The 21827-nt window shown below is 36.0% G+C and overlaps 3 protein-coding genes across 11 annotated transcripts; 2 read left to right on the top strand and 1 right to left on the bottom strand.

Moving 5' to 3' along the window:
• Positions 1-7371: 7371 nt before the first annotated feature.
• On the bottom strand, positions 7372-10965 carry LOC111921636 (probable disease resistance RPP8-like protein 2). 3 transcript variants are annotated; one of them, XM_023917219.2, is made up of 3 exons: positions 10820-10965; positions 10530-10666; positions 7372-10420 (listed from the first exon to the last, which is right to left on the bottom strand). In XM_023917219.2, the coding sequence occupies exon 3, from the start codon at positions 10361-10363 to the stop codon at positions 7673-7675; it is 2691 nt and encodes an 896-aa protein (XP_023772987.1). In that variant the 5' UTR covers positions 10364-10420; positions 10530-10666; positions 10820-10965; the 3' UTR covers positions 7372-7672. The 3 variants fall into 3 exon arrangements, with proteins under 3 accessions (XP_023772987.1, XP_023772986.1, XP_023772988.1); XM_023917218.3 differs by having other exon boundaries at positions 10590-10666; XM_023917220.3 differs by lacking the exon at positions 10530-10666 and having other exon boundaries at positions 10820-10941.
• A 70-nt stretch (positions 10966-11035) lies between these two features.
• LOC111921637 (uncharacterized) lies at positions 11036-12902 on the top strand. Of its 4 annotated transcripts, XM_042900434.2 has the most exons (3): positions 11036-11277; positions 11521-11673; positions 12339-12902. In XM_042900434.2, exon 3 carries the CDS (start codon positions 12349-12351, stop codon positions 12766-12768), a length of 420 nt encoding a protein of 139 aa, XP_042756368.1. In that variant the 5' UTR covers positions 11036-11277; positions 11521-11673; positions 12339-12348; the 3' UTR covers positions 12769-12902. The 4 variants fall into 4 exon arrangements, with proteins under 4 accessions (XP_042756368.1, XP_023772992.1, XP_052625550.1 ...); XM_023917224.3 differs by lacking the exon at positions 11521-11673 and having other exon boundaries at positions 11044-11277; XM_052769590.1 differs by lacking the exon at positions 11036-11277 and having other exon boundaries at positions 11334-11673.
• A 3190-nt stretch (positions 12903-16092) lies between these two features.
• Positions 16093-18988, top strand: LOC111921638 (uncharacterized). 4 transcript variants are annotated; one of them, XM_042900432.2, is made up of 3 exons: positions 16094-16385; positions 17345-17454; positions 18457-18988. In XM_042900432.2, exon 3 carries the CDS (start codon positions 18467-18469, stop codon positions 18884-18886), a length of 420 nt encoding a protein of 139 aa, XP_042756366.1. In that variant the 5' UTR covers positions 16094-16385; positions 17345-17454; positions 18457-18466; the 3' UTR covers positions 18887-18988. The 4 variants fall into 4 exon arrangements, with proteins under 4 accessions (XP_023772996.1, XP_042756366.1, XP_023772993.1 ...); XM_023917225.3 differs by having other exon boundaries at positions 16516-17454; XM_023917226.3 differs by having other exon boundaries at positions 16094-16686.
• The last annotated feature ends 2839 nt before the right edge of the window (positions 18989-21827 follow it).

Raw genomic sequence — 21827 nt, 5'->3', positions numbered from 1 at the left:
TTTGTAAAAGTGTAAGTAAATGTTTGAAAGTGTTTGTAAAAGTTTGAATCTCTCAGAAAATCCTATATTTTCTATAAAAGTAACCTTCTACCAAGGCTAAACTGTTTTGTAAACTCGTCTGTTGTAAAAGTGTGTAATTACCCAAGTATAACTATCATTTGATAAAATATAGTTTGTACATTAATGCTTTAAGTGAGATTATCACTAAAATAAGTGATGGGTAAATCATTGTAGTACTGTAGTTTTGTATAATAAGAACTACTGCTGTACTAATTACTACTACCTTAAACCGGATTTATATTAAGGTATAATGTGATAAATTGCACCATGCTATCGACTGGTAACAACGACATAATGAATGGTCGTAATAAAAGAAATGACGTTTGGCACCCGCAGACCTGCAGGTCCGGCTGTAGCTAGCAGCAAGGTGTAGGATAGTCAATCCAGTATAGATCTATACGCAAACTCACGCTCTCCCTCCAAGAGAATTATGGCTACAACTCGGGCCATGACATTGAAGGCATGCTCCGACACAGTGGATCACAATTGTTACGTATTTATGTATATGAAATGTTTCTCGTTCTAGTATAGCTGTATATGTACTTGTTTCTAGTATAGTTGTATATGTACTTGTTTCTAGTATAGTTGTATATGTACTTGTTTCTAGTATAGCTGTATATGTTCATGTTTCTAGTATATCTGTATATGTACTTGTTTCTAGTATATCTGTATATGTACTTGTTTCTAGTATATCTGTATATGTACTTGTGTTACCCCGATGGTAACTAACTATTGATGTACTGATAAGTATGAATATGGAAGTACTTTTATGTCTATACATGTATATATGATATATAAGTAATATGGAAACGACCTTCGGATGGTCACCCGAAATCCCACCAGACCACATCCAAATCGAGGAAAAGGAAATAGGGAGGATGGCCTTCCTAAGCCCTTTGAACATTATTTATATATCTATACATATATGGGCATGCAATTGAATATATAAAAGCACAAATATAATTTCAAGAGAAGATCGACTTGATGTCGATCTATAAAACAATTTGAAGGCATAAGTTGATAAAATAGTTTAAGTATAAGAAGCATTTGTTTGAATCACAGTCTATAAATAATTTTGGATAGTAAAAGAGTTTGCAAAACATTTCAAAGCAAAGCAGTTTGATAAACAGTTTGAACAGTGGTAAAAATCGTTGTTTTCCTAGTTATTAATCACATGTGATTAAATGCAATCACATGTGATTGAAACAATAACTATAAGTATTTGACTTGTATTCCCCCCATAAAGTGTTTAAAACATTTAAAATCATTTCAAAGGTTGATTCAAGGGGTATGAACTCACTTGTGGTGAGTTGTCTGAATTGTAGTGTCGGATACCGTGCTAGGTGGCAAACGGAGACTTGTTTACACGCACGAGCCTAGTTATCATATAATAAGCATATATATAACTAATTAGACAAATAATAACTAAATAAATAAGTTAAGACACTTAGAAAACATGTAACCACTTTTTATAAGTGTTTAAGGTCCAAATGGTTGCATCTAAGTTGCTACGGGACAAGGCAAAAGGGTTTGAAACATCAAATGGCCTTGCATAAGAGTTCACCACCCAACAAACCCCACCCTTTGGAGTTTACGGCCGTAAACTCATGGGTTTATGGCCGTGAACTCCTCACATGGTGGTTTTGGGGGTTTTAAAGTGTTATCTTGATCCTAGAACACTCCTAGCTTTGTTGGAATAACACATGAAGTAGTTTAAGGCCCTAGAATGCTCCATAGGGGAGTTTACGGCCTAAAGTCCATTTACCCTAGAGTTTACGGCCGTAAATTCCTATGGGGTGATGGCTTTTAATTGTTTTGAGGCACTTACACATCAAGGATGGCTTCCATGATTTTATCTAAGGCTAATAGGGACAAGAGGCACACTTTTGTGCCTTCACTTGGAGTTTACGGCCCAAGATATGTTCCTTGGCCGTAAACTCCTTTTAAGGAGTGATTATGATGTCTTTTCCTCTCCATTCAAGTCCCATGTTTTCAAGGTAAATTGTCTTAAGGCCTAAGGTGTGTTTGGAATGCTTTTTACCCTAGAAAAAGGGGTTTACGGCCCAAGAGGGGTTTTTGGCCGTAAACTCCTATAAACTTATGATTTTGAAGGGTTTTGATGTCTAAAATAGGCACAAGCATTTGAGGGTAAAGTTCCTAGGCTTAAGGGGGTGAGTTAGGGCATTTATGTCCCTTAAAAAGGGGTTTACGGCCCAAGGAAGTTCCTTGGCCGTAAACTCCAATGACTTGTGTTTCTTGGATGATTTCTAGCCTATAAAGATCTTACACAAGGTCCTTAATAAGATGCCTAACATGGGAATAGGTCTAGGAAGCATTAAGGCTCCATTTTGGAGTTTACTCCCCAAGAACGTTCTTGGGCGGTAAACTCCCGGATCTTGTAATCTAAGCATGTTATTGATGTTAATAAGCACCTAACAAGTATTGAAACACATTTAGTAAAGTAGACTCACAATATGGGATGAAAACCCGAAGATCCGTCAGAGAGAATATAGCTTTTCTCTATTTGGAATTGTAAATAATGAATTTATTTAGTTCAGAAAACTATTTATAGTCCTGGAATATTTTGACCGAAAATATTTTTATTCTGGATATTGGACTGCAACAATATGAAACTTGAAATGCCCAAATTTCACAAACCCAGGAGCATCCACTCTCCTGATATATCCTTAAACGTAAACCCTAAAGTACACAAACTTGTTCGGAAAAGTATGAAAATCACTGAAAATGAACTAGCTTCTATTGAATAGATGATGTTCGTACAAATGGAAATTTCGGGTTGTCACACATTACCTTTATGGGGTTCGTTGTACCATTTACACGGATCAAAAGAGCTTGAGACATATCATGGATAATCCGAACCTAAACATGATGCAGCGCAGGTGGCTGGATGTAGTCAAGGACTACGATTGCGAGATCCTTTACCATCCCGATAAAGCAAATGTGGTGGCAGAAGCTCTGAGCCGCAAGTCAACTGGGACTTCCAGCCCCAACGATAGGTATGACGATATCAGTGGATTCCCTGCTTGTAAGTTTGATCAGAGAGGCTCAGGTCGAGGGCATGCGGCCAGAGAATTGGAAGTTGGAAAAGATCAGGGGTGAGAACACCCGGTTTGTGCAGGATAGCCGAAGATTATTAACCCGATGCAGTCGGGTGTGGGTTCCGATGTTTGGTGGGGTCAGACAGACAGTCATGGAGGAGGCTAATAAGTCTCATTTCTTTATTCACCCGGGGGCTACCAAGATGTACCGGGATTTGAGTTTGAGCTACTCGTGGCCGTGCATGAAGTGAGAAATCGCTTAGTACGTCAAGAGGTGCTTGACCTGTAGGATGGTCAAGGATGAGCATCAGAGGCCGCAGGGCAAGCTGCAGCCCATCGAGATTCCCATGTGGAAATGGGAACAAATCACGATGGATTTTATGACCAAGTTACCGAGAATGACAAAGGGATTTGATGCCATCTGGGTCATCGTGGATCGATTGACCAAGAGTGCCCATTTCTTGGCCATACGGGAGAGTTCGTCGGCCGAGAAGTTAGCCGATGTGTACGTCTACGAGATCGTGGCTCACCATGGGGTTCCGGTCTCTATTGTCTCCGATCAGGATGTTAGGTTTACCTCTCCTTTCTAGCAGAAGTTCCACAAGGAGTTGGGCACACGGTTGCACTTTAGCACAATGTTCCATCCGCAGATAGACGGTCAGAGCGAGCGTACCATTCAGACCCTCGAGGATATGTTGAGGGTGTGCGTCATTGACTTCGGTAGGAGTTGGGATTCCCACCTACCGCTTGCAGAGTTCACCTACAACAACAGCTATCACTCCAGCATTGGCGCCCTGCCTTTTGATCTGTTGTATGGACGGAGATGTCACACCCCAGTTTGTTGGGGTGAGGTCGGACACAGGGTGATGGGACAGACAGAGGTATTCTTGTAGACTACCGAGAATATTCATCAGATTAGGCAGCGACTGCAGACCGCCAAGTGTCGACAAAAGAGTTACGCTGACAAACGCCGATCTGAGTTGGAGTTTCAGGTAGGCGATAGGGTACTCCTGAAAGTCTCACCCTGGAAGGGTGTGATCCGCTTCAGTAAGAGGGGGAAATTAGGTCTCCGTTACATCGGACCATTCAGGATCATTGCTAGAGCTGGAAAGGTGGCTTACAGGCTAGAGTTACCGGAGGAGCTTAGTCGGATCCACAACACTTTCCTCGTTTCGCAAGGTCGACTCGTCGAGTCATATGAAGATGGTCATGAACTCGACGAGTTGATGAACAACTCGGCGAGTCCAATGGAGATTGCCTTGGGCTCGACGAGTCAGTCGAATAACTCAGCGGGTTGGCTAGGGTTTTCCCAACCTTTGTACACGTACGAACTTGACGATTTATAGGGAAACTCGTCGAGTTATAGGGAAACTCGTCGAGTCAACCAAGGATTTCACGACTTCTTGAGTTCAGGAAGGACTCGACGAGTCGGTGAACTGCACTCGACGAGTCGGGTCAACATGGACTGTTGACTTTGACCAAGGGTTGACTAGTTGGCCTCTGGGGGTATTTTGGTAAATTGGAAATTTATGGAAAAAGGTTTTTATGGTGATTATAGGTGGTGGAGTTCGTGTTGGTGATTCGAGAGTTTGAGCCTATCACTTCAATGCGACATCGTGAGGTGAGTTCTCATCACTATATCAACAGGGTCTACGGCACCAAGGCCGACCCTTTATGATTTACATCCTAGTTTAGGATGGTTGGTATGTTAGATTACATCCTGGTTTAGGCTGGTTGCTATGCTAGTAGTCTGTTAGATTGATATCCTGGTTGTAGGATGGTTGTTATGTTAGAGATCAGTTAGATCTGTATGACTATCTGTTATTGCATGCTAGCGTATGATATTTATGTGCACATGTTTATTGGTTTGGGGAAAGGGTTGAGGCAAGTCCTGCTGTGTGCAGTAGGCCAAGACACCCTGGGCAGACCGGGTAGATTGTAGGCTCGGATCGGGCAAATCTAGTCAAGCCGAAGGCCCAACGAGCGGTCCGGATAGGCTGAAGGCCCCGATGAGGGCGATCCAAACGTGTTGAGGGTTCAGAGAGTGGTCCAAATAGACTGAGGACCGGAAGCCGGTCTAGTCAGACTGATGGCGCATTATGCATGACGTATCTGTTTGCTTGTAGGTTTATATGATATGGTTATATATGTATGGCGTTGGTATTTTGGGGGTAACTCACTAAGCCTTCGAGCTTACATTTATCGATTATTGTTTCAGGTACTTTTGATGATCGCGGGAAGACGAAGGCGTGATCGTACAACTCCTCACCTTTTAAGATTTCATGAGTTGATTCTAGGATACTTTGACAATATTCTAGTTTGAAAACAAGTTTTTTAATAACCATGTGTTTTGAAATGTTTTAAAAAATTTAAATTTAGCATGATTCTTTTTTGGGTGTTATAGAAAATATATGATCTTGCCTGCCCTTTCTTGGCCGATCAAAGCCCATGCCTTTAATCCTACATATGATACCAAAAAAACAAATTAACAACAATTAAAAGTTAGGGTTTTTACCTTAAGGATAGGAAAGAAGAGAAAAAGGGTTCGTCAATTACAATGGTGGTTGTGGATATAATGGCTAAGGTTTTAGAGAGATAATGGAGAAAGAGAAGGTTTTTGTGATGGTGTCATTTTGATGACATTGAAGATCATGGTGACGACAACGATGTCAAGGGTTTATGGTGACAAAGAGGGAGAGGGTGGTGGATTGTGGTGACAGTTGGTTGAAGGAAAAAGAAAATCAGTGGCTAATGGTGATTAAAAATAGACGAACCATGAGCGGTGGTTGAGTTGATGGAGGAATGGCGATAACGACTTGAATGAGCCATGGTGAAACATATGGAGATCGAGAGAGAGGAGGCGTCGAGAGTGAGAAGATAGGTGGTGGTTAAATGGTGTGTTTGGTAATGGGCTTATGGAAGCTTTTAGCTTGTAGCTAAAACAAAAACCTTTAAATTCAAAAGGTATTTCAAGTAGCATTTAACAAAAAGCTTTTTTATAATTGGGCAAATTGACTTATTTACCCTTTTTTAAAATTAGTTATATGTTTCAGATATTTCATTTTATATAGATTTATAAGTTTTAAAAGTTTTCATCTATTTTTGCATATATAGACACACACACACACACACAAAACATGTACAAATTATGGTGTGTTTGGTTACGGGCTTATGAAAGCTTTTAGCTTGTAGCTAAAACAAAAAACTTTAAATTCAAAAGTTATTTCAAGTAGCATTTAACAAAAAGTTTTTTTATAATTGGGCAAATTGACTTATTTACCCTCTTTTAAAATTAATTATGTGTTTCAGATATTTCATTTTATATAGTTTTATAAGTTTTAAAAGTTTTCATCTATTTTTGTCGAATACTCGTATATAAATGAAAGCTACACCTTTCATCTTCTAGCCACCAGCTAGTTTTCTCGTACACGCCATTTAACTTTTAGCAAAAAACTCAATTTTAATAAAAAGTTTCGTTCAAGAGTACGAGCTTTTAAAATATATAATAATTACCAAAATATGGTATAATATTTTTTTTCATGGATTTTGTTATTTCTGGAAAATAATAATTACTCTTTTAACTAAATTTACCACCATCATCACCATCTTCACGTCCACCGTTATCTACTTGTTTCCGGTAGTTAAAATGTCCCCCGTTGTCACCGATGGAATGCACACAAATTGACAACGTAAGTTGGAAAAAAGGTTAATACCGGAGATTAATGATGCCATTGATATATAAGGATGAAAGCGGTTGGCTTGTGGTGGATGTAATGCCCATCGAGGTGTGTAGAGTGACTCTCCATGTTTGGAAGCTTGGAGCATGGGTTCTACTTCCATGGTGTAGGTGACGTGCCTTCTTCATCCGGACTACATTGACTTAATTATTATAATTTTTTTTAAAAAAATATCAATGACTTTTATAATTTTGCAAATTGACTTAATTATTCTTTTTAATTAATTTTCAAAATTGCATTTTTTTTTTGTTTTACATTAAGCTTTTACACACGTGCTCTTTTATGTAATTTTTTACATTTCCAAAGTTTCTGGTTGCAAAACATTTATATAACAAATAAAAACTAAAAACTTCCGGCTCCCGGTTAACAATTACCGGCTAGTGTTGCCAAACACACCTTTTGTATGACACTAATATAGTATCACCTCCAGTTTTGTATTTATATTATTCATCAACAACATTTTTCGATGTAGGACACCTCTGACCCTCTAGAATCAGTCTCTACAACTAAAGACATTTTGATATAAAGTAACATAAAATTGATACTTTATTTTTTTTGATACATCATTGAAAACCCGATACATATCATTATAACTACAATCATAAAACAATTACTACACATGACAAGGCTAAATAAAAACTACATTAACAAAGCTTCTTGGCCCTCGATCAAACCATATAGAAAAAATCGTCAAGACAAGATGCATAAATTACCAGAAGCAAAACATTGTAAAACAGACGAATGGATCGTGAAGTTGTAGTCTTCATCATTCCTACATTATTATTATATGTGTATTATAAATTGGAGTTGATGCAACTATTCGGGAGGATAAATTAGGAGCTTAAACCCATGACTTGTAACAAGCATTTGTTGTTGCATTTTCTTTTGTTGTTGAATTAACCGAGCAGAATCTACAGCAGAAGGTGTATGATACAACTCCAAACTCTTTAGTGCAGATACATCTGCCAAACCAACAGGAATACCCAACAAGTTGCTACATTGCTCAACAACAACATGTTCTAGTCTTGGGAAATGATGACCCGAAGCCTTCCATACAACCAAATCAGTCTTCCCAATTTGCAACACTTTAAGCAACCGAAAACCCCCATCAAGAGCTTCCCATTCAGCTCCCTTGAATGCATACACCTTTAGCTTAAGCACTTGAAGATGAGGCAACATCCCTATGGTAGACATATGCTTCCAATCCAATAACGTGTCTGATAAAGTCAACTTGTTTAAATGAGGAGGGAATTTGTAGAGTGAAGGAAGACCCCGAAGTTTACCTTCAGGTGGTGGACGTGGGAAAGTGTCGTTTAATAATTTTAATTTTTCAAGGTTATCAAGCTTAGCAAAATTGTCAAACAAACTTGGAGCACACGTAATTCCGGATCTCTTTTCCTCCATGAGTAACGAGAGTTTTCCACGAATTCCAAGTTTTTTTAAATTGGGAGTTCTCGCTAAGATGTTTTCAGTGCAACTATCGGGTGAAATCGTGGAGATGGTTTGTATGTTTCTTTGTACAAACGGGTCTTCGTTATCCATCCGGGTTTTCGCTTTCGGCCCATGTAATCGACTTGACCCACTCGTACGCAAATGGCGAAATTGCGACATTTTCCATATGTCAACTTGAATGTCAAGATCACGTGATGTTGTCTCAACAATTAAAGATTGAAGACTCCATAATTTTGAAATCGATGGAGGAACAACTTTAAAATTGCCAAAAAGTGCGATGTAGCGAAGATGAACGAGTTGTGTGATTTCAATCGGGAATCGGGAAATGTTTATCGACATCATGTCTATAACTCGAACCAATTTAAAAGATTCATGGATGAAGGACGTATGTTCTCGAGATAATTCCTTTTCCTCACAAGGAAAACAAAGAAAAGAACGAACGTGGGGTCCACTAGGTCTGGAGTGAATAAAGTTCATGACATGTGAATGAACACAAAGACGTCGGTGATAAGGGATTATTAGCGAATTTGAATCTAGAATTTGATGTCCTTTGATTACTTGCAAAAACTTTTCTTCTGATGCTTCTTTGAGGCATAAATCGCGTAACATATCATGAACACGACATGTTTTAATCCTTCCATTTGATCTCCTCTTAGCAACTAATATCAGATTGCGTTCAACAAGATCTTCCAAATAATCTTCCGCTAAATCCTCCAAACAATCTTGACCTTTCTGTTGAATAAACCCTTCTGCCACCCATAAATTTAACAGTTTCCAAACGGGTATCGGGTAATCTTCAGGAAAAGCACCGAAATAAATGAAACACACCTTTAAATGATCAGGTAAATGCTTATAACTTAATGCTAATACATCCATGCATTGTTTCGGATCTCTTGCAACATACGAACTAACACTTTCGGCAACTTTTTTCCACAAATCACGCGTCTTATCTTTCTTCAATAAAAGCCCAGCAACTACCACAATCGCAAGAGGTAATCCGTAGCATTTTCTAGCAATTGTTGCACCAAGTTCAACAAGCTCAAATGGACAACTTCCTCTTCTGAAAACTTTTGTAGAAAGTAGCTCCCAACTTTCATCATCATTCAGAAATTTCAAATGATGTGGGAGGCTATCGGGGTTTGCAATTAAAGCTACATCTGTGTTACGACTAGTTAATAGGATTCTACTTCCACAGTTTTGATTTGGAAATGCCATTTTAAGATCATTCCATGCATCTGGGGTCCACACGTCATCGAGCACAACTAGATATCTTCGACCATTTAAATGTTTGTATATTTCTTCAACCAACATTTCCTCATTCAGTTTATACATTTGTTCAGAAGGATAATCAACAACTGAAGTTAATATGGCAAGAAGTAATTCCTTTCGGTTGTATTCTTGAGAAACATAAACCCAAGAACGCACAAAGAAGTGAAATTCAATGGCGGGATCACAGAACACCTTCTTCGCAAGAGTTGTTTTCCCAAGTCCACCCATACCCACAATCGACACAACTTCAAGCAACTCGGAGATATTAGTGAGTCGACTCACTAACTCTTTTGCCTCTTCATCGAAACCAACAACATTGTCTTCCTCAACCATGGGTTTTCTTCTTTGTGATGAAGAAGAAGCTCTGTTTGAAGATTCGACAGTGTAAAGAGCTTCAATGCCAAACATCTTGTTGTCGTAAATCTCCTTCACTTTTGTCTTGATGGATTCGATATCTTTTGCAACAGATCGAAGCTTTGTGGGGTAATCAAATACGTGGACGATTCTACTGAAGGTGCTTCTCTCTTTCTGCATGGCTGAGTTAACTACAAATGTGTCAATGATGTCTTCTGCTTCGTAAGCTACATCTCTGATTTGTCTCACTAATTCTCTTACATATTCATATTCGTTACGTTTCTCTTTTGCATCTTTGAGAAATGCATTCATCAAACTGAGCTCTCTGTAGAGAGAATCAACTTGGCCCTTTACTCCATATATCAAATCCGAGTTGTAAAGTAGCAGTTGCTTTAAATTCTCCAATAGAAATTCAACCACAGCATCCGCCATTTGAGATCTTTATAAATTCCCTTACTTTCTTATACAGGTACAATTCGTTGCTTGGATCTGCAACAATAGGAAACCAAAATCATGAAGAATCTTGCTTATAAGTTCTAAGGAAGGAGACGACGACAAGGTCTTGATACAAACAAGATAAATTGAGAAATTGAATTACTGCTATCAACTGCACAATCGCGTCCAAAATCATATGTGAAAAGGCGGAATCCATGACTACCTTTGACTCCATAGGTCATAGTGGTTATACATACAATCAGGCATGAGATCGGATTCAAATGTTGCAAATTTCCACAGCTATCAACACGGAAATGATGAGAAATTATCAAACAATCCAACATTCGGAAGGTTAAAAGTAAAATACGAATCGAAGTATATAATCAGGTATTGAAGTGAAGAACATTAGATGCAATCAATAAGCTGTAATCAAACAGAAGGAAAAGCACAAACCAGATCGATCATTCGTAGACGTTACTCTTTTCATGGAAATTAGCCATCTGTGTGTGCGTGTGTTTGATCATGAGAGATGGAGAACGGCGTCGACCGAGCGTTGACTGTTAGAGAGTTTTTAAATGCTATTCACTCCATAATTGGAGACACATATTGATAATATTGATAATATTTTAGAGTGAATTACAAAAATGTTCCTAAGCTTTACCAAAAGTTGCAAGATTGGCACTTCTTTTGATATTTTCCCAATTTTCTTGATGGTCGACTCCTCATCTCCCCCTGCTCGACTCTAACTCCTTCCTGCTGAAGTACCGAACTCAATCAACAATCAATAATTGGTTAATCTGGAATCAATAATCGTCTTCTGCCACGAGTTCTCAAGTACCGAACCTAATCAACAATCAATATTTGGTTAATCTGGAAAGGATTGGTGAAGAGGAGATTAGGTCGAATTGAGGGTATGTATGCAATAATTGATGAGTTATTTGCATAATTTTTTTTACAGTATGCTCTTGCTGTTGTCGATTTCAGTGAAGGATGTCTTATAGATTGTCGATTCATTCTGATTCTCGATTCATCTTAAGTGAACGTTTTTTCTTCCCTTGACAAGTTTTGATTTATTATAGATACGGTCAATCTGATTTCATTTTTCACGTTTCTATTGTTGATCGACTTAACATTCAAACTCGATAAGATTTCAGCAAACCATATCTGATTAAGCTCGCCTTCCACTTGTTCTGAGGTGCTAGTATTCGATTATCAAACCTCTGCATAACTCGATTATCAAACCTCTTCATATTCAATTATCAAACCTGTGGGTGTTCGATAAAATGGGACACTACTGCTGATCCTAGGTAAAATTTTCTACTCTCATCAGTGCCAATCGGACACTATTTTTCCTTCCCGCCAAGTGTTCGATAAAATGCCTAAATGAAGTTCTCAAGTGCTGCCCACAATGATATTGGAAAATTCGATAAGACGGTTTTTATATTAGCACTTCTACTTGTTCTTAATGGAATTGTAAGCAGTTCTACTTGTTCTGTATCTGCTTTGTCCAACTCTTTTTGGTTCTGAATTGCCTATGAATCTTGAATGCTTCTTCTGTTATTAATCTAATATGCGTATGAATCTGTGTAATTTTTTTTATGTGTTTAAAAGAAAGCATGTGCATTAAGAATCCGGAATGCTTCTTTGTCAACTCCCTAATACAATGATGTTAAATCATATAGAAAGTACTAAATTACAACTCATATTTCAGGCTTGTAGTTCAAGAAAACTCAGCACACATTATAAAACTAAAATTAGTAGCAAATCATAAAATCCCAATAATAGTACTTAACATTGTAATGTCTATAAATTTGGTTGTTTTTGCAAAATTAGTTGAAAATGAAGAGATCTTGGCTGTTTGTAATCATTACGAATTATGATCTTGTTAAAAATGAAAAATGATTCTTTATTGAAAAAAAAATGAATTTTTGATAGCTAACAAAATTTGTTCTTCTCTTGTGACACCATTTAGGCAACTAACAATGCTTCCATTAAAAGATATCACACCAGCAGCAAGAAACAACATCAACACACAGTTCATAATTTTGGAAAAAGGGAAGATAACATTAGAAGGAGGACAAAACAAGACATGTATGGGATTAGTTGCAGATGAAACTGCATCTGTTCACTTTCAATTATGGAATGAAGAGTGTGATGCGTTTGAGGCAGGAGACATTGTTCGTTTGTCAAATGGGATATTTTCTTATCAACGTGGCAATAATCTTGTTTTGAGGGCAGGGAAAAGAGGGAAGGTGGAAAAAGTGGGAGAGTTTACAATGGCGTTTGTTGAGTCACCGAATATGAGTGAGATTTTGTGGGCCCCGGATCCGAATAATTCGGGGAAATACGTACGAGGGTCTGTAATTTCGACCCATTCACGTATTTTCCCACCAACCATTTAGATCGTGTTTCTTAGATTAGATTGGATTGTATTCTACTGGACAAGCTTTGTAGGAGTATTTTTTGATTATAAAAATGAAAAAGGGTATTTACGTCTTTTGTATATATATCAGAAATTGAGAGTGTCTTTGGTTCACCATGTTTTACCTTTTTGTTAGGAAAAAGTTGCAATTTTTATTTAGTTTTTCTTTTTTACATTGAACGTCAGTGGTGTCAAGTCGTGTCATGTCATAACTTATTTAAAATAAAATTACCGGGACATGTGTGTGTGGGCCCCACACACATATGTTATATTATTTGGGGTTCATTTTAAGATCACCCTTGTTTAAAGGATTATGTACGTGATTACGTTTTGTAGATGTTTCTGTACATCTACAAAACTCTAGAAAAAGTATGTTATTATGGGTGCTTTGAATGTTGAAGGGGGTTGTAATAGCATCAAATAAGGGGGATGTTGTAGCATCATTTGGGTACTTAGTGGATGAATTAAGCATCAAATTAAACACATGAGGTTATAGCATGCGGAAGTTGTATAAGATATATCATCCTACTTTCTAAAGGAAGGTGTCAATGACATCCTACTATCAAAGTAAATGAATGATAAAGAGAAATATATACACATTAATGTTTTATGTCAAAAGTGCATTGTCTATTCAAAAATAAATTTATTTTTTTAGTTAAAAGTGCATTGCCTGTTTAAACAAATTTGATTTTTTATTCGTCAGTTTTATGTCAAAACTGCATTTCCAATACACATGTATGCAGCATAAAGTTACTGAACTTGAGATATTTGTGTAGAATAAAGTTGAATTTCTTGGCTTCTTTTGCTCTCAATTCTCAGTCGGGCTGGGTCTTTACCTTAAATGGAGGGGCAATTTTTTGGAAGAGTTCCAAGCAGGAGACGGTGGCTGATTCGACTTGTGAATCAGAGTATATAGCAGCGAGTGAAGCAGCGAAGGAGGCGATATGGCTGAAGAACTTCATCGGAGACCTTGGAGTTGTACCAGCTATTAAGGAACCTATGGAGATTTTCTGTGACAGCAATAGTGCGGTTGCCTTAGCCAAGGAACCAAGAGATCATGGCAGATCCCGACACATTGATAGAAAATATCACTTCATAAGACACAAGATTGAAGAAGGACTCCTCGTGGCAAAGAGGGTATCGTCAGACGAGAATCCTGCAGATCCCCTTACGAAGGGACTGACGAGGGTTAAGCATTTTCAGCATGCGAGGCGCATCGGGCTGAGGGACGATATTAGTTTTACAGATTAGATAGTTTTCCTGAAACTTGTAAAATGTAATCGACATTTGATGATGAATAAAATTTGTGATTTATTTATGAGTAAAGTGTTACTGTCATTGTCAATTATTTACTATTGTTTCAGTTTTGCATGTTTTAGATACATTTATGCTGAACCCCACAAATTTCTTTGTGGGAGTCAAACTGTTGAAAGGGACCCTGATAAGTGATTTTAGAATGAAAATTTATGAAATGATGTTTTTGAGTTCTTTAACAACCGGGAGAGGTTTCATAGTAATTTTTCAGACGAAAACTATGTATGATGACATATTCTGTTAAACAATTTATATGACACAAACTACTTGGCTTTCTATACAACTTCATACTTTTGAAGTTCAAATGTCAAAAAATATTGAAATTGATAACTTTGAGAAGGTATCTTGAGAGTTTCGGATTTCAACTTTCAATCGAGTGTTAAATCACAAACAAATGAAAGAGCTGAGGCAACAACATCTAAGTGGAAATCATTCGTTATTCAATGGACCAACTACAGGGTATGACAAATATTTTTTTTCATCTTCTGTTAAAATATACACACTTTTCACATTTTATTATACTGATTTTAGTTTAAATTAACAAAAGCAGATAATGTTATAGATATAGAGTGTCAATGCAGTTGGAACAAGTCTTCATCTTCTAAGAATGAGTATACCCTGGTTTTAAAGAAGTCTAGAGGTGATTGTTAAAAGGAAGATGAAGGTTTTTATGCATCGGAAAACATATAATGGAAGTTGTATAAAATGATATCCATTTTTCAGCAAAGATGTCTCTGCATAGGTATATTTAAAACAATGTGGATAAGAAAGTAAGAAAAAAATAAAAGTTCAAACGAAGGAGGTATTTGTTACTATACGATATTTTTTCACAATCAAAGGGGAAAAGTTAGTAATGTATTTGCTTATTATGGTGATGTCTTTTCATATACATATATTTCTTTTGGTTCTTCATATCTAAATTATTTTCCATTTACTCTACATTTTAAAGAAAGATTGGTCGTAACTCATGTATTACTGCATAAAATTTGGGTTGAGAGTGTGTTAGTAGCCCCAAATATTTTATTTGTTGTGATTTCTATCTACATATCATCATTTCAGCTAAATGTATAATGAAATAGGAAAAATAAAGTAGCACAACCAAGTAGATATTTCAATTACATATTGCATCAGGGGTAGATATCTTAGCAGCAACTGGGGATGACAATGAGGAGTTATAGTTGGACTATGCACGACAGCCATCGAGACATTTGTACAATTTGAGAATGAAGTAAAGGGAGAAACTTCCACATCTAATACATGGTGGTCATTTTCACCCAATAACTTGTTATGTTATGAATTATATGAAATCACCGGTGGATTACAATAAAACAATAAGCTTATTGTCACCAAAAGCGGACATCGTCACTCGGGTTCTTTGTAGGTTAATAAGCAAATAGTTTACTTATAATACTATTGTAAATTCATTTCCTTATCCCTCAGAGGAATATAATTTCATTTTCATGCCCTATCAATCTACTTTTATTGCCTTACCAATAACAGCATACGATGGCGGTAATAGCCACATACATGGAATTCCTTACCCTCAATAACGATGTACTTACATTTGACAATCCGAAAGAAATACCTAATCTACCGTCTATGGGTCGTACTTAGCACGGGCCTCCAAAATTTTCTAGTATATATATATATATATATATATATATATATATATATATATATATATATATATATATATATATATATTCTCTCAAGCTCTTTTGCCTTTTTTTTACAGCATACGTTTTCCTTGACGACCTAAACAAAAAACCTGCCAAATCTTGAATAAAAAATTAAAGAAAATAATAAATAAAGGATATAATAGTTTTTTATAATTGTCAGATAACAAATAGCAAAATAATAATATAAGGATCGTTTGAGTTAAAAGAATAAAACAATAAATTAGGAACCAAATACAGTCGATATCCAAACTATAGGGATGATTCGTGTAATTTACCATAATATACTAATATAATTACGCGTTTCTTTTTCCCTAAAAAAACGCTCAGCAGCTTCATCCTTGTGCTGCTTCATCGCCGACGAAGGATCCGTCGAAACTGCTCATCGCCGGCGCTGTTCAGTTTTTCTGTTTTTTCGGAAATTTGCTTGCTCTCCATCGCTTTTCGTTTGTTTCATTCAATCGCTTTCTTCTTCCCTCCCACTACCTTGATTTTCGATTGGTGATGTCCAAGAACAGGGCATCTAATTTCATTTGGTTGCGTTCGGTGATTTCAATTCGGTTTGTGGTGTTGCTAAACAGGGTATCTAGTTTCGTTCAAGAAGAAGGTAATTAGAAGTTTATTCTTTGTTCATGTCGTTCTGTCGTTGATTTATAAGCTTTTGTTAGTATGAATTGTAATTTTGATAGGGTATAAAGCCCTTTAATTTTAAACTTGTTGGACTGGTTTTTTCAAAGCCCAATACTCGAATTATCTTAAACCTGTGTCGATCCAAAAGAGGAAGCGGGGAGAAGCGAGCGTGCATCATCCGACTTCCGAGTTCCAAGGTGCAATTAATCTTCAGCAATCAAGCGATTTGTATGGAAAATCCGAACAACTCGTCTCCAGATTTGATTCCAGAAACAACGGTTAGGGAATCGATTTCTTCTTCAATTTCTTATTTCTTATTCAAGATTTCAAGTGAACGATTTCTCTCCTATTCTCTAATCTCCATCTTTTCTGATTTTCTTCTGAATATGTCCACAACAACCATGTTGTCACGCACCATACTAGAATCGAGAGTAGAAAATCGAAAATTTTATTGCTTCTCCATCTTTTCATGATTCCAAAAACTTAAAATAGATTCTTCCCCTTAATATTTTGATTTCCAGTTTTCTTTTTCTGAAACAGCATAGGCGAATGAATGAGAGACTAGAATTAGGACCGGTCCTAATTCTTAGTTAAGCTCAAAAAGGATTTATGCATAAGTTTAAAAAAAGAAAAGAAATTATGCTTATGTTTTTATGTGAAGAAAAGAATGAAGAAGAATTGATAGATAATATTGAACTTGATGCCATCTAAAAACCCCCAAAAATATAATTTCTTTAATCTTTCATAGCTATGTATATGTGTTATGGTGAGTTTTTAACCATGATGGTGTTTTTAAAAAACTTATTTACCTAATAGGTGTATTTTTAAACATATTTACCAAAAAGGGATTTTTTTTAGTATTTTAGTAAAAAAGAAAAAAACATCGTGCCCTAACTCTCATTCTTGGAACGTCGCTCTAATCGGAACGATTGAAAGACCGCTGCGACACCGAACTCCGGCCAGGCCTTCATCTCCGGCGACTCCCCTCCAGGCGGAGAGACCGCCGGCCACTCCATTCCAGGTGTGCGGCGACGATTCTAGCATCGGTAAGATTTTTGATTTCCATTACAGGTTCAATTTTTTGAACCATAATCTTCCATAAGTTCAATTTTTTGAACTATAAGAAACGATTCTTTTGCACCTCAGTTCGATTTTTTAACCATCAGTTCGATTGATGTATTTAATCTTCCATCACAGTTTTGTTAGTTGACTGTTTCTCTGCTTTGGTAAATTGAAACTTTTGATTCTAAATGGAATAGATTCTATCATAGTTATGATTTCTTGTCTACATTTGTGAGTTCCATTTTTTAACCATCAATTCAATTTATGTATTTAATCTTCCATCACAGTTTTATTAGTTGATTGTTTCTCTGCTTTGGTTAATTGAAACTTTTGATTCCAAATGTAATAGATTCTATCACAATTATGATTTCTTGTCTACATTTGTTAGTACTAAATAACTCATTTTGGTAAATAAGTTTAAAAGCATACATGTTGGGTAAATAAGTTTTTAAAAAACAACTATTTGGTCAAAAACTCGTGTTATGGTTCAGTTTTTCTATTTTTTCTGAAGTCGGTTTGCTCTCCATCGCATTTTGGTTTGTTTCTTTCAATTGCTTTCTTCTTCCCTCCCACTAACTTGATTTTCGATTGTTTCATTCAATGCTTCTTCTGTTTATTTGTTCTGAATTGCCTATGAATCTGTGTAATTTTTTTTATATGTATTTTAATGAAAGCAGGTGCATTAAAAATCTGGAGTGCTTCTTTGTTAACTCCCTAATACAATGATGTCAAATCATATAGAAAGTACTAAATAACAACTCACTAAAATTAGTAACAAATCAAAAAATCCCAATAATAGTACTTAACATTGTAATGTGTATATATTTGGTTGTTTTTGCAAAATTAGTTGAAAATGAAGAGATCTTGGCTGTTTGTAATCATTACGAATTATGATCTTGTTAAAAATGAAAAATGATTCTTTATTGAAAAAAAAATGAATTTTTGATAGCTAACAAAATTTGTTCTTCTCTTGTGACACCATTTAGGCAACTAACAATGCTTCCATTAAAAGATATCACACCAGCAGCAAGAAACAACATCAACACACAGTTCATAATTTTGGAAAAAGGGAAGATAACATTAGAAGGAGGACAAAACAAGACATGTATGGGATTAGTTGCAGATGAAACTGCATCTGTTCACTTTCAATTATGGAATGAAGAGTGTGATTCGTTTGAGGCAGGAGACATTGTTCGTTTGTCAAATGGGATATTTTCTTATCAACGTGGCAATAGTCTTGTTTTGAGGGCAGGGAAAAGAGGGAAGGTTGAAAAAGTGGGAGAGTTTACAATGGCGTTTGTTGAGTCACCGAATATGAGTGAGATTTTGTGGGCCCCGGATCCGAATAATTCGGGGAAATACGTACGAGAGTCTTTAATTTCGACCCATTCGTGTATTTTCCCACCAACCGTTTAGATTGTGTTTCTTTAGAATAGGTTGGATTGTATTCTACTGGACAAGTTTTGTAGGACTACTTTTTGATGTTAAAAATGAAGAAGGGTATTTACGTCTTTTGTATATATCAGAAATTGAGACTCTGTCTCTGGTTAACCATGTTTTACCTTTTTGTTAGGAAAAAGTTGCAAATTTTTTTTAGTTTTTTATTTACATCGAACGTCGGTGTCAATTCAATCTGTATTGTCAGTCAGTCAGGTTGTGTCAATTCAATCTGTAATGTCAGTTAGGTCGTGTCATGTCATAATTTATTTAAGGGTGTTGCTAAAAAAATAACAATCCTGGGGCATGTATGTGTATTGCCCCACACACATATGTTATATTATCTGGGGTTCATTTTAAGGTCACCCTTGTTTAAAGGATTACGTACGTGATTACGTTTTGTAGATATTTTTGTATTTTATGTAAAACTCTAGAAAAAGTATCTTATTATGGGTGCTTTGAATCGTGTGATGAATAAAGAAATAACATCATCAAATAAGGGGGGTGTTGTAGCATAATTTGGGTACTTAACAGATGAATTATGCATTAAATTGAACACCTCAAGTTATAGCATTTGAAATTTGTATAAGATATAAAATACTTCTTTCTAAAGTAAGGTGTTAATGACATCCTACTATCAAAGTAAATGCACAATAAAGAGAAAATATACACACATTTATGTTTTATGTCGTAAGTGCATTGTCTATTCAAAAATACATTTATTTATTTTTAGTTAAAAGTGCATTGCCTGTTTATACAAATTTGATTTTTTTATTCATCAGGTTTATGTCAAAACTACATTTCCAATACACATGTATAGTAGCATAAAGTTACTCAACTTGAGGTATTTGTGTAGAATAAAGTTGAATTTATTGGCTTCTTTTGCTCTCAATTCTCTCTTTGTCGGTGAAACATGGTTGTGAATTAGTGCTTCATATTACCTTTGGATTCAACAAATAACACCCAAAGCCTCAATTCATATGAGAATTCAGTTATGTTACTCCACCAATACTATCTAGACTTTGAGTACCTTTATTTTGAGGTAGTATACCCCTTTTGAGGACCATGATGAATTTTTTTTGAACAACCACAATTTTATAAAGCAAATAGAAATAAAAAACCAATTACAAAGAGTCATATAAAAGGGGGGTTTGCAAACATTTGGTCCAAAATATGCTACTTTTGCTATTCCTATTAGGGAACCAATTAAAAGAATGAATGACAATGCTTTCAAAAATATGACTTTTCCGCATGTTGTACGTCTTGAACACCCCACTGTTCCTGTAAGACCAAATAACCTAGATCGTGGTATTGATAATAACTTCAAACCTTTCTTCTTTTTGTCGGATTGGAAGGAATGGCATCCACCCATTCCAATATCTCTGTAACATTTGCAAACAAAGGAAAAGGGAGATCAAGCCATTTAAGCACTTTGTTCCGAATTTCCTTTGCCACATCACAACTAACAAACACATGACTACAGACTCATTTACTATTCCTGCTAGAGAACCATGATGAATTAACAAGTAATTATGTTCATTTCATTCTCAATAGGTTATCTACTTCTTATCATTATTTAATTCTACCATATAGTAGTAATTCATCATAATCTCCAAACCATCCCTTATGCTATTTATGAAATTACACTAGTAGCTAAAAAACACCACATGAGACCATACCTATGATAATCATCTTTAATCTGCCCATTTATTCGACTAGATGGAGTATATGGACTATCGGTTCATGAAACTCCCTATTGGTCGCATGTGGATTAAACTGTATGTTTTAAAAATTCATCCAATAGGAAGGATAATAGGAAGGATAAAGGTCCTCATCAGTTTAACAAGACCAATGGCACCCACCTATGATTTTTAGGGTTTCAACCATCACTCAATAAGGTAAGTATAATGAATTTTACTCATACCATCACCAAATCAACCTTGAGCGACATCTAAAATTGCACAAGTAAGCTATAAGTGTCACAAAGAAAGAGAAAGGGAAAATATCATTGTATTCTTTTAAAAGGTCCCTAATGTATTTTGGTAGTCTAGAGGATTAAAGTCAATGTTGACCTGTTAAAAAATGTATTAAACCTTTTTTACCGGTTTTACGTAAAAAAATATGATAAACTATTAAATATTAGCTATTGTCCTTTTTATTCTTTCCCATTTTCTTCTCCACTATGAAAACAACTATTAGCTGATACTCCAATCACAGGTGATTTTAGTGAAGATGGAACAACTGAACGAGTAGGTGCATATAGAGGTCTAAGTTCATCGACCTTGTGAGCAAAAAAACAAACTTTTCTCGCATACTCAGTTTCATCTTTGTAGAGACAAGTCCAGTTAAACTCCTCAAACACCGTCTGTTTAACCGACACTCCAATCACAAGCTCACGTCGATCTCATTTAGAATTCAGTCGATACTCAAAGTATTTTCACTAGCCGTCTTCATCATCAGAATAATTAAATCCGTTCATAATCGAAATAACCCTAAATTCATTTCACCTTAATTTACATCAAGTAACAAAAATATAATAAATGCATTTTTTTAACACTTGGCCCTTTATTTTATATTTTTACATCCTAGAAAATCCTCTAGACTTATGTGTGCAATTTAGAGGCAACATACTTTGAACTTTTTAAAAAATGATCAATAGAACATCATTTGAACTCAATTATGTGCCTAGACATGTTTCATACGCAAAATCTTGCTATTCCGTCAGCATTCCGTGTCTCTAATTCTCTTACTTTAGAATTTCATATGTTAAAGTTCATATATGATAAATTACCATCTAGGCATTGTACTTTCCACTTCTGTGATAAAACAATGACACAACATACATGAATTTACTATAAAGAATATATATTCATTCCAAGGTGTAGGTCTATTGGAGTTACATACCAGACTAACTCTCATA

This window comes from Lactuca sativa, chromosome 3 (genome assembly GCF_002870075.4).
Source record: "Lactuca sativa cultivar Salinas chromosome 3, Lsat_Salinas_v11, whole genome shotgun sequence".
NCBI classification, from domain to species: Eukaryota; Viridiplantae; Streptophyta; class Magnoliopsida; order Asterales; family Asteraceae; genus Lactuca; species Lactuca sativa.
Note: the sequence above shows the minus strand (reverse complement) of the source record. Positions and strands in the feature narration are given on the sequence as shown.

What these genes read in the sequence shown, in the direction of transcription:
- LOC111921636 (XM_023917219.2), bottom strand. Translation starts at nt 10,363, where the DNA reads ATGGCGGATGCTGTGGTTGAATTTCTATTGGAGAATTTAAAGCAACTG.
- LOC111921638 (XM_023917228.3), top strand. Translation starts at nt 18,467, where the DNA reads ATGCTTCCATTAAAAGATATCACACCAGCAGCAAGAAACAACATCAAC.